Source organism: Athalia rosae, chromosome 8, assembly GCF_917208135.1.
Source record: "Athalia rosae chromosome 8, iyAthRosa1.1, whole genome shotgun sequence".
NCBI classification, from domain to species: Eukaryota; Metazoa; Arthropoda; class Insecta; order Hymenoptera; family Athaliidae; genus Athalia; species Athalia rosae.
In genome coordinates, this window is record NC_064033.1 from 4653420 (window position 1) to 4666429 (window position 13010).

Here is a 13010-nt window from a genome sequence, read left to right on the forward strand (position 1 = left end):
GTAGCTTTGAATTACATACGAAATATGAATATCGCGACTAAATAAGTAAAGAAATAAATGAATCTTTTGAAAAATTCTAAATATAATCATACGCATAATAATCACAGAGAAAAGAAATCACGTCAATTCACATCCGATTTGAATGTTATACAAATTATCCAGTTCTATTATAAGAATATTTAAAATACGTATATTACCTAGAGTAATGCATATTGTAATTATACTATACGTATTTAATATGCAACAGATAAAGCAGAGGATCATTAGCACCTTTGGCTGCAAACGAAGAATATACAGTATAGATATATATGTATAATAATTTAGTGACTCAAGTATACGTAAGCGCAATTACAGTATATAGCTCATAGGTATATGATATAGACGTTTATTAAGATTTGTAAATTTTTTCAGATAAAAGTGTCATCGTTATCATTATCATTATTATTATTTTTCGTTCAAATAGTGTGTGTATATATCACATTTGAGAGTCTATATAATACCTATAGAATACTTTGGTATTTTCTAGGCGCTTATTATTTATTTTTTTATTTATTTTCACCTCTTTCATCTAAACATTCAATGTCGTATAATATATATATATATTTTTTTTCAATTATTTTTGATACCGATTTCTTTTAATATTATTCAATTAAATTAAGTAGTATGTGTGTGTGTGTGTGTGTATACATGTATAGGTATAATATGCAGCTTTCTGTATATAATATGTACTGTTTTCAAATATCTACACATCAAACGATTTTTTTTTCCTTTTTTGTTTCTTTAAATTTTTTTTTCTTTTTCTTCCAATTTTTCCAATATTATTACATAATTATTATCGTATCGTGTATACATAATCGTCATCGTAATTATAGTAATATTTTTATCATATTTATTCTTAATAGTTGGTTCTCGGTATAATATATATATATATATATATATTTATATTTATATTTAATATTTGTATATAATATAACGTTATTTAAATTTCTAATACAACTATTATATTTATATATTCATAATTCCCACGATGTCGTACGTATGTATGTTATTGTGGCTGTAGTTTTTATCATTCATCGTCTTTTTGTTGTCATTTCATCCGATACTTGTCATTCTTTATCGATGATTGATATTTGTTTAATTGGTTATTTTTTTTTTTTCGCAAACGTAATAGTTGAATTTGGTTTTTTCTTTGCAATGTGAACTTTCTATTATATAAATTTTCTCAGTATATTCACACATAGGTATATATGTATATCTATATCTATACAATTATTATTGAACGCGTTAACCCGCATATTATAGGTATACAAATAACGTACATATTTCGTTACCGATGACATGTCAATATTTCTTTTTTTTTCTTCTTTCTCTCCTTCTCTATCGTTCAATTTAACATTATAGTGAAATTTTATATTCATTTACGATATGGGGTCATGATATGGGTCAAGAATATTGTTGTTGCTTTTCTGTAATTCATTTACAGTTATTATACATTAATTATAATTAATGTACTTAATTAGGTCTTAAAAGTCAAAAGGAGTTCTACAAAATTCGATCATGTTAATCCTGCACTCGTATTTTAACTTGTTGTTTTTTCGTTCTTAAATTTTTTTTTTTTTTTTTTTTTTCATTTCGGAGTTAAAAAAATCTAGGCTAGACGTTCTACGTAATTTATAATTTAATCTATAATTAGGCTATAACATTTCTCAACATTGATTCTCAGTTTTTCTTCATTTATCAAACGCGGTATTCTAACAATACTGCATGTAACGATGAAAAATGGAAAAAAGGCTATTTGTTGATTTGATAATTTTCCTTGAGTTTTAATTCATAATAATTTCTTTCGATTTCGTTTCTCTTTTCTCATCATATTTTCATTATTATTTTTCAGGAGACGATATTTCCCGTAGATTATCACTCGCACTTTCGTGAATTCGGGCGAAAGCTGGGCTTAGAAAATTTCGTCCATTCCTCGGGACAGGTCCAGACCTCCTCCCGAGGGAGGCTGTAACAGCGGAACGCAGTCCTGAGGGGAACACTCGACCCGACCCGATGCTCCGCAACCGCATTGCACGCAATTTCCAGTCGAGTGCGGCAGCGCTTCGCCCTCCTTGTACTCGATTCCTGCGCAATTTTCAAAATAAATGCCCAGTCAACGACGGAGATCAGATTGGAAAATGAGCAAAACTAAGGCGGAGGTCGGATCTGAATATCGGTACAAATTCAACATCCCCGTAAGTACGACAAGATTCTTAATTATCGGAGAGTTCGTTAATCGGATCGTCGGGACTTGTCATCGTGGATCATCGTTACCGTGCCTCCACTCGAGCCTTTTATCTCTTCTCACGCGTTCTAAAGTCAGATTTAACCGTCTCTCCTTTACCGCCAACGGTTTCACCGCGCAATTAGCCCGGAGAAATTTAATTTGTACGTTAAATTTGTCGGATCGACTCTCCGCGCCCAGGCGCACCGGAGAGAGAGAGATCGCCTCGCGTTATTGCTTCCGCGTACTTTATCCGGACTCGAAATTTAGCGAGAGCAAATTTTTCATCGAATGCCGTTTCAGGTCCGTCAACGGAGACGAGGCGGCGAAGGAGGAAAGGTTCGAAGAGGAGACGATTCACTCACTTACCCATAACGACGCACGTCGCGGGCGGCGTGCTCTGGACGACTAAATCCTGGTAAGTTGAATTAACGTCGATGTAACCGTCTTCGTCGAGTATCTGGAGGCCCTCCAACCCCTCGGTGGCCTGTAGCAGTGTGCCGTTATCGTCATTTCCGTATGACGAATTATTCGCTGACGGATACCCCAAGGAAGGCGACTCGCTGCTGCTGCTGCTGCTGCTGCTCCTCAAGTTTCCCTCAAAGTTATCAAACTCCTCCGGCTCGGAGTGGAGAAGACAGTCCTGCCACCAGCAGTAAACTTCACCCGCCACGCAGAGGCAATGGGAACAGGCGTCGCTCGTCGCTATCTGCAACGATTGATTAATTTTCCTATAATTTTAATTTGAGATCACGGGCGGGGCGGGGGAAGGGGGGCGCCCGAGGGGCGAACGCCCTCGAGGCTCCGAAGCCCGGGTTTTCGGGAAAATATTACGGCGACTCCGGAAGGCCCTCGACACGTCGCGTTGTCGAGAGAATCGTCGGCCCCCTCGTCTCGCGGACTTTAATTCCGAAATTCCGACGGATTCGATGGCGATACCGCGCCGCCGGGTACCCGGTGTACCCGGCGGCGCGATTGTTCCTCGCACTTTGACGTCGCGTTAAAGACGTCGGGAGGTGCGGGGGGGTCCGCGATCGTAAACAGGTTAAATAGGGCCGTAAAGTCGAGGCGACGACTTTTCGCGGCCGTTATCGAGATCGAAAAAAGGCGATCGGGCGGAAAAGAGAGAAATAAACGATAACGGCCGCCATCTGCACTCCGCAGTCGAGGATACGGCGTATCGTGGATACGCGGGAGAGGGAGACGATACGGCGGCGGCGTTTTTTTTTTTTTTTTTTATATCAGTTGATTTTTTTCAACGACGGCGTCCTCGAAAAGCGACCGTTACGAAATCGTGCTCACGATTCATAAATAAATTACGCGGTTTATTTACACGTTTCTTATTACTTTTAGCATTTTATTTAGGTTCGTTGCACGGTAGGTACACGCAGTTTTGTTACGCAGGAAGTGGGACGTAATCTCGCAGTTTTTTTTTTTTTTCCTCCCACCTCATTTTTATTCGTTCAAATGTACGCCGAATGACTCGCGGTATATTTTGTTTGCCCTTTTTTCCGCCCCACTGATAATTTATCGCAACAAATACTTTCAGCGAATCTTTGACTTTCACTCGGTTTTCAAGGATACATTCCTAACGATTACGTCGCGATTTCGATCCGAGAACGTCGGAAACAACGTTATCTTCAACGTCTCGAATCACCGCAGCCACTTCGTTTACACGAAGTTACACTTCAACGGATTTTAGAAAATCTAAATTTCTTCCTCACTTATCGTTTTTCGATTCAGTACACGCACGTTTCGGGCATGTGTCCAAAGGTCACCGGACGAATCGAAAGAGTCGAACGTCGTCGGTAATTTTTTCCGCTCCAGAATTTCGTCGAGCCGCACTTTTCCGGCCGTTTCTCGCATCGAAAAAGGAAACGGAAAATAGTCGCTCTCGTAACACGTACGCCGTGCACACGTAGCGGAAAGTCGAACAGCCCACGTGAAATTATTGATTTCACGGCCGTTGCGTTCCGGTGTCAGATTTTCGGTTTTTTTCCGGTCCATTTTTTTTTTTCTCCCGTCTCTTCGCGTTTATTTTTTCGCCGAACGTTCGGGCCGTCGACGTTTCGCCGTTCGGAGAGTCAGAAAAAACATGGGAATTCGAGTTTCCGTTTGCCGTTTCGCGCCGGCGGGATTAAATTCGAAGGGCGGGATTTTATTGGGAGATTTGGGAGGATCGAGCGCCGGAACTCGAACGAGGTATTCGGGCGCCTCTCTCTATATTTCGCGAAGGAGGCTTCCCCCTGGGCGATGAAGAGGACATACCGACTCCGAGGATTCTAAATCGCGCGCGCGGCCCGTCCGCGCGTTCTCAATTTTCCTACGGTTCGTTGAACCAAAGACGATTCAGTGCGAGCGTCGACTTCTCTCCGTCTACGTTACGTCGTACCGCGGTCGACCTGAGTTTACCTTGGGGTTTAATCGCGTTTCCAAATTCCGGGCGTACGGGAATATATGTATATATCCGGCGGTTTCCCGGCTGTACTCGGGTAACTAAATACCGAAGCGGGACGACCCGTCCGGCTAAGTGCACTACGTGCATCGAATTCTCGTCAAAATCCCCCTTGATCTCCCGCACTCCCAGCTTGTTCTTTAGCGACTGTATTTATTATTAATTTTTAAGCAATCGCGAAGAAGGCTCGACCTTTCTCGATTTTCAAAATTTTAATTCAGTGTCCTTCAATCTCACCGATTCTCTTCTACACCTTTTTTCTTCTTTTCCTTTCGTTCAACCGCGAAATTCCCACGAGACTTTGCAATATTTGAAACGATCGCAATCCACGTCTACGGTGATTTGGGAACGGCGCGCAAAATTTGCTTTATTTTTCTTTTACGATTATATTTTTTTTTCGATTTTTTCAACTCATAAAACCTAACGTAAACCGCTTTTTATTTCGCTTTTTTTTTTTGGTCAGCGAGCGCACAATGCATTTGGCCTGGTGCCACGCTCATCATTTTACCGTTGAAATAGAGTTGGAAAAAAAAAAAAGAAAAAAAAAAAGAAAAATGGGGGGGGAAGGGAAAAAAGAAAATTCCGGTAAAGCGCGGCGTGCGGGCTCGGGGAAAATAGAGTAAAAAGCGTATATTTTATACACATCTAGCGGATATTTATGACCCCCCTCCCCCCCCCTCGTATATTTATTTGAATCGTTGCGCTGCAGTCGCATGAATTTTAGCAATGACACGTAGCAACGACGACTACGACGACGACGATCCTGGAATAGAGACGGATTCAATCGATGTACATTCGATCGTGACTATGATGTTCGCATTTGCGAAGCGCCGCGACGCGATCGTGTGCGCGCGTGTGTGTGTTTTTTATTTATTCGTCTCCTTTTTTTTTCCTCACCGTTCTCCGAACGCGAATAATTTTACTTGCGAAAAATGCATGAAACCAGGGAATGTCAAGAGGTGGAAACTAGTAATTAGGGAAAAGAAAAGTCGAGAGGGTGCTGCGGGTAGTCGTAAAATATATACTGTACACATGTTCGTATGTATACACGCTTTCGTACACGAGTTATAAATAATCACATCCCTCTCGCGATGCTCGCGTTCAATAATATTGCACTTTGAATGAAAAACGAGACGAAGAAAAAAAAAAAAAAAAAAATCAGAATGACAAAAAGAAGGGAAGAAAAAATGACGAACGAAGAAGAAAAATTTATTTCCACCGAGTACGAGTGTACCGAATTTATCAATTTGTTTTATCGCGTTTTATTATAGTGTAGAATCGAGCGACAGCGGCCGGTGTTCCGACTTTCGATTTATTTTTTTTTTTTTTTGTTTCGGGAAAACCGAATATCAATAATTTTTCACATCCGAGAGAAACGCATTACCGATTAACGAGAGAGCGCGGCGATTCTTCGGTCTTGGCGAGCTCTGAACGAGCTCCGAAAATTATGCAGAAAGTTTTCATCGCTCCCTTTTTGTACGGTTTGTTTTTTTTTTTTGTTATTTGTTTGTTTTTTTTTTTTTTCTTTCTATTTCTCTCGAGTTTCCTACGGTACAGCGAAGGTAAAAGCATCGGAAGCTCCGCGCGCGGTGCCAAGTCTCATTTCGTCGAGTCAAATTATTGTAGTTTCTAAAAACTTCCAGTTGCATTCCTCTTCGCCCGTATACCCGACTACCTCTTCGCCACTTTTCTTCCCCGCGGGAGAGCTCCTCCTCCTCCTCCTCCTTTTCGAGTACGTGTATCGTTTTTGATTTTTCTCTTTTGTTTTTTTGCCCTCGACGTTAACGCGTATACCGTGACTGTGTAAAATCTACTACCCTCCCCCCGCAAACGTTGTGACAAAGCGCACTCGAGATTTATATCGCATTTCCGCCCGCGAATGAATATCCCTTCGTAAATTATTAATATTCTTCGTTATCGAATCGCAGGTGACGCGGTGACCAGAGGGGAGGGTCTGAATATCTCCAAATCGAGGGACGAAGTTTTCAGTTTTTCCAAGTCTGCGGTCGTTCGAATACGAGGTAAAAAAAAAAACAAAACAAACAAAGTATAATAACATCATCGACAATGACGGGACCACCCGTACGTACGCCTTTCCTGCTACGGGGGGGGGGGGGGGGGGGGGAGAGAACGTGTACGCGTACCTACTTTCCAACGTCATAGTTGCGGCGTTTTCGTTATTAAATTTAACCCGCGGATTTCACGTGGCACGAAAATCCCGAGAGATTTATACCGAGTTTAATGCAGACTCTCGTACCTCCGACGCGCTCACCTCAACACGTGTCCCGGTAGGTGCGCACCCGTATTATTATTACTATTACGAAATGAAATCGCGTTGAATACCGCCTACACGGAGATGCGAAAAATGAACGTACGCGAACCGCCGCCGCCGCGAGCTGGAAACGAGTCGGGGAGGGAAAAAAATAACGGATTCGACGACAATCGCTGCATTAAATTCCAAAATGGATTTCGCGAACAACCGTGTCCGACCTCGCGTCGTACAGGCCTCTGTGATACCTGCTTGTTTGTTTTTTTTTTTTTTTTTTCATCAAATTTTTTTCTATTTTTCATTTTCAATTCTTCGAGCCTCTATACCGCACCGTCGCTCGCGCAACGTTCGATTCCATTTTCGCTAATCTGTTTTCCCTCGATTCGTATAAGAAAAATAGGCGTTGAGAAAACTTGCCGCGAAGTGTACACAAACTTCGGTGCGGCAGTGAGATTCCTGGCGCGTTCCCGCAATACTTTCAACTCTATTTCTAAAGGGCATTGCGAGTTCGGGTTTTCTTTCTTTTTTTTCTATTTGTCTTTTCTACTCCCGGCTTTTTTTTTTTCTCTCTCTCTCTCCGTTTTCGATCTTTTCTTTTCAACCGCCGGGCAACGTTCGAACTCCGCGAAGAAGTGCATCGGGAGGAATAACATTGTTGTTTTTTTTTTTTTTTTTCAATTTTTTTTTCAATTTTTCTTTCTCTTCCATTTCGTTACGACTTTTACTTCGCTTCGGGCTACGTAGTTGGAAAGTAGATGGGTAGACTGACCTCGAGACTCGAGACGAGATCGTCGTCGTCGTCGTCGTCGTCGTCGTCGTCGTCGTCGAGGTATCGAGTCTCGGCTGTGCAAAGGAGCGGTGGTAACAGCATCTCCCGAATCATGAGGAAAAAGAAAGGACAGCCAACTCGTTTGATCGTTCGAGAGGAAGCTGTTCCAAATTGAAGGAAATTACAAGTCAATTATCCACTTTCAGGATATTAATTACAAACTCGAGTCCGCTGCTTCTTTGATCCCCCGACTTTATGCAACCTTTTTATATCGTTCTCCTTTTTTCTTCTCAACGTTTTCTTTTCTCGTTTCATTATTTATTTATTTATTTATTTATTTATTTATTTTTTTTCGAATCTATGGAGTTTCATTTCTCAGTCCGTTCGCCCACTCCAGAGTTTTTACTTCACGTACGAGATAATTATGTGAAAGAATGTTCGGTTAATAAAATAGTATATGGGGGAAAGAACTGATACGAATATAGTGCAGAAACCCCATAAATATATTGATTTTTGAGCCAACTATAAAGTGTTTTTAAAATTAATCGTATGACACTTTTCTAACGTGTTTTGACTTCAGAAATCCGAATCTGGAAGGAAAATTGACCTATCTCTAAAATTGACCAAGTTATCGTTAATTTTCAGATTTTTGGGGTCAAAAATAAAAAATTGAATTTTTCATGTATATTTATGTGGTTTAAGAGCAGGAATTCGAGTCTAGAAGAAAAATTGATCTATCTGTAAAAATGACCGAGTTATCTCCATTTTGTCGCATTTTTTAGCATAAAAATGGGGACATCTCAAAGGGAAAAAATCGTAGCTCATTTTGAACAACGGATTCGTGTTCCTGAGGTCAAAATACATAAGAAAAGTGCCATACGATCAATTTTAAAAAATAAAAAATTTTGGTCAAAATTTGAGATTTTTCCAAGGGGTACCCCTTACGATTTTTTCAAATTTTGGCCAAAATTTTTTATTTTTATAAATTGATCATATGGCACTTTTCTTATGTATTTTGACCTCAGGAACACGAATCCGTTGTCCAAATTGAGCTACGATTTTTTCCCTTCGAGATATCCTCAAATTTATGCCAAAAAATGCCTAAAAATGGGGATAACTCGATCAATTTTATAGATAGATCATTTTTTGTTCCAGATTCGGATTCCTGAGCTCAAATTACATTGAAATAAACTAAAAAATCAATATTTTATTTTTGACCCCAAAAAGCTGAAAATTGGCGATAACTCGGTCAATTTTGGAGATAGATCAATTTTTCTTTCAAATTTGGATTCCTGAGGTCAAAATACGTCAGAAAAGTGTAACACAATCAATGTTTCAAGTACTTTACTTTTGGCCCAAAAATCGATCTTTTTTTTGGATTTTCAAGGGTAATCTCACGTATAATCAGCTCAGGAATCCAAATCTGCAAGCCAAAATCATCTACTCATGCAATCGATCGAGTAATCATCAATCATTCGCCGTTGGGAGCAGAAAAATTAAGACACATCGATTGCTTTTAGTCGTAGACCTACTTTGATTCGTCGCAACCCATGCATGGGTTGAAATATTCGAATTCCTCAATTCACCAGCTAGTCGGAGCTTTGCTGGGTCGGGTAGCCACGAGCGAGGGGATTTGTTTTGAGGCGTCACCTCTGCTCAGCCCTGAAGGTGACGACTCACAACAAAGCGCTGCGCTGCTCACTGCGCTGACTCCAGCAAAGTTCGGGTTTGCTCGTAGACCAAAAAATTCGAATATTTTGACGCAGAGATGTTCTCAAATTCATTGTAAAAAAGCGATGAAATGGCGATAACTCGATCAATTTTATAGACAGACCAATTCAACTTGCGGATTCGGATTGCTTGGCTCAAAATACATTACAATACACTAAAAAAAATAAATTTCCATTTTCCGACCCCAAAATCGTAAAAATCCAAGGGGTAACCCTTTGGTGTTTTTTTTCTTCGATTTTCGCGTCAAAAATGAAGTATAAAATCGATCGTATCACGCTTCTCCGACGTATTTTGACCTTGGGAATACGAAATCGTTGACCAAATCGAGCTACGAATCAATCCCATCGAGATGTCCCTGATTTTTTCACATCTCGGATCGACGAGTCGGCGGTCAGTCTGTCGATTCGGCTTCAATATTCCAGTTCGACGTCGAATGCCCCCCATATCGCCGAGCGTATATTCCGCTAATTGCTTGTGAAAAACTTCTATCGGCTACATGTAAATAAGATGCGTGCGGACGTGCTAACGCAATTCGAGCACCGTTAGGCCAGAACAACGATAGAAAATGTAGGAATCCAGGCGGGTACTTACCGTTTGACCGTGGGCGTAGGTCGTTCCTCCGAATTTACATTTTTTCGGCGTCTCGGGTTCCTCGGTGGAAATTTCAACCTCCTCCGCGTCGGTCATGATGTCGATTTCGCCGAGCAGCACCGCGTCCGTCACGCTGGCCGGAGCTTGAACATAAATATTTATTCGTCATTTTTTCCGATATCAGCCCACGCGAACGCAACGTCATTCGCAACGACGCAACGACATCTCCGCGTTCCAATCATCCAGATTCCGGAGCAGCTGCGCCCTCGGAATACCCCGTGAAAATCTCGGATTACGGACCACGAGTATAACCAACGTGGCCGAAACTACTGCAGGAAAAGAACACCTCGTCCGTTACTGCGTCTGACAATGAGTGTTGAAGCCACTTCGCTCTCGAGTACTTTTGAGCACTCGCACTTGCCTCTCGCCTCTCTCGCCTCTCTCGCCTCTCTCGCGATGCACTCGCTGCGTCGAAGTACCGGCAGCTGAGGAAGCCGAGCTGACCCCCTCGGAGATTTCGGTACGGCGTTAAGTTAACGAAGAAAATAATAAACGATCGACGACGAACGTTCCTCGCTCTGGAAACGCTGAAACACTAACAAAGCTGATACAATCTCGTCCAGATACAACGTCCGCCAACAGGCGCCTTTCGTCGTGATCTCGCGGGCCGGGAGATCGGGAACGAACGGGCGAGAAAACCGGGATGAAAATAAATTACGCCGTTCTTCGGACGTCCTACACTTATCCTACTTGGGAAAAAAGAGCCTCCGAAACATTTGCGAGGATCGCAATACCGTTTCCATTAATCATGCCGCATCGGCGTCGAGATGGCGTCATCGTAGGAGGTCTTACCTCGGACCTCGGGATATCGGGAGAACGTAAGGAATCCCGTATTAATCGTTCCTCTCCTTCGTACCGTTCACTCGTATTCGCCGCAAAGAAAGCGGCGGCGGGCGAAGAAGAGAAAAGAAAAGAAAGATAGAAAAAAAAAAACAGAAAAAAAAAAAGGGGATATCGAACGGCTAAAAGTTGACTCGCAATAAAAAGTGGCTTTTCCTCCCCCACCCCCCCGGATTTTCTTCGTCCGCTCTAACGGGGAACGGAGAGAGAGAGTGTGTATGAGGCGGTATCGCATCGCGTGGGTGGAAACGGCATCCCTTAAGCCCCGTTAAACCTACGATATTGATTTATGCTGTACGCCGATGTGATACACCCCGAATCCGAGATTCTACCCTATAGTAAAATCGTACTCCCCGAATCGCGCTGCTCTTCTTACGATTGTTTCAACGCGTTCCACCGCCACGAATCACCGGATTCGACCCAAGTGAGCGGAGATCTAACGATCGAAGCGATCGTCCCTCCTCGTCCCTCCTCCTCCCCCCCCCCCCCCCGCCCCTCGATGATCCCTCGCTCGCGTTACAACCCCCGGCCCGTTTAGATCCGATTTTAATCAATTGCGCCCTCCGCCGCGTTCGCCGATGCAACGGACGGGGGGGACACCACGCGTACTCGGAAAGCCGGTTGCACCGGCTCAACGCGGTCTTACGACCTTCCACCTTCCACCTTCCACCTTCCACCTCCACCTCCTCATCCTCATCCTCATCCTCCTCCTCTTCCTCGTCGTCGTAGGTCCGCCCATTATATTCCGTCTAAGTAACCGACGTCGGGGGTGTTGAAACTACGGTTACAACGTGCGCCGAACTAGCACCCCCCCACCCCCCCACCCCACCCCCCCTTTCTCTGCCCGCCCCCCGGCCATTATCGTACACCTACTTTCCATGATAATATGTTTCTAAGACCGTACCCGCGCTGGGTATAAGCTCTTCGAAGTAGCCTCAGTCGCCCCCATATCGCACGTACAGTTTCTCAGGGGAAGCGGCGGGAGAAGGGGGGTGGGGTGGGGGGGGGGGGGGGTGGGGGGGGGAGGGTGGATGGAATACCGACGGGACGGGAAAAGATTTTGAGACGCGCGCGGAGAGCGAGAGGGGGATGAAAACGGGTAGGTAACGGGTAACGGGGAGTGGGAACGGGAATGGGACTGCAGCGGAGTCGTACGGCTCGGCCGACGTCGACGTGAATCGATTCTCGTGCACCCCGCAATGCACGTCTACCACGACGCGACAAACGTACCTACGTACCTACGTATGTACCTACCTACGTATTACGTACCCTAACGTACGTACCTACGTCGTACACGGGCGGACGGGGAAAAAAAGGGAATTTTTTCCTGAAGCGGACGACGATCGTTTCGCGGTGAAAATAATTTTCGTAACTTCGAATTCCCACCCCCCGTCTCGGGACTTTGTACGCGGGCGAGCGCTCTTTTTTTTTTTTTTTTTTTTCATTCTTCCCCCCCCCCTCCCTTACAAATATTCAGAACGCCGTCCGCTTATACGAGCTTATACAATATTTATGGATTTGCTCTACGCACGAGTGTGTATAGTATATAATATAAAGCCATTCAAGATCCTACCGGTTTCTCATGTATTCCCCCCCCCCCCCTCCCCTCCCCCCCCTAAAAAGATGTCGAACGTGTATCGGTAGTATAAAAAAAAAAAAAAATATACGTACACCTCGAGTCAGCGGAAAAATATGTTTTTTTACCTTTTTTCACTCGAATCGTTTTTTTTATTTTTCCCGTCTTTATTTTTTTTTTATTTTTTGCTTTTTATCTCTACACCGTTCCGCTTCCGAATGGCTGACTCGTATAATACGACGAAATTCGAGAGGCGCGAGGAAACTCCGTTTTTCATACCGGCGCATAAATATATTTAGTTTTTTTTTATATATATATATATATATATTTTTTTTTTCCATATCTACTACCACCCTTTCCTTTCACTCGCTTCTATTTTATTCCACCTTTTTTTTCTTCGTAGTGTCGTTACGAGAAACGGGAAATCGCGCACGTGGGCGATGACGATCGGAAAAA

General features: G+C 43.0%; 1 protein-coding gene across 3 annotated transcripts in view; it reads right to left on the minus strand.

Annotated features, from left to right (window-relative positions):
• Positions 1–1361: 1361 nt before the first annotated feature.
• The window catches only part of LOC105686624, a 32748-nt gene continuing 21099 nt past the window's right edge, over positions 1362–13010 (minus strand). Inside the window, exons 1-4 of one of the 3 annotated variants that reach the window (XM_048659944.1) lie at positions 10379–11061; positions 10079–10221; positions 2633–2972; positions 1362–2124 (exon numbers count right to left, since the gene is read on the minus strand). In XM_048659944.1, the coding sequence (XP_048515901.1) occupies positions 1952–2124; positions 2633–2972; positions 10079–10174 (609 nt within the window). In that variant the 5' untranslated portion in view covers positions 10175–10221; positions 10379–11061 and the 3' untranslated portion in view covers positions 1362–1951. Of the gene's footprint in view, positions 2125–2632; positions 2973–7756; positions 8048–10078; positions 10222–10378; positions 11062–13010 lie in introns of those variants that run through there. The other 2 variants (XM_048659942.1, XM_048659943.1) reach the window with 2 other exon arrangements.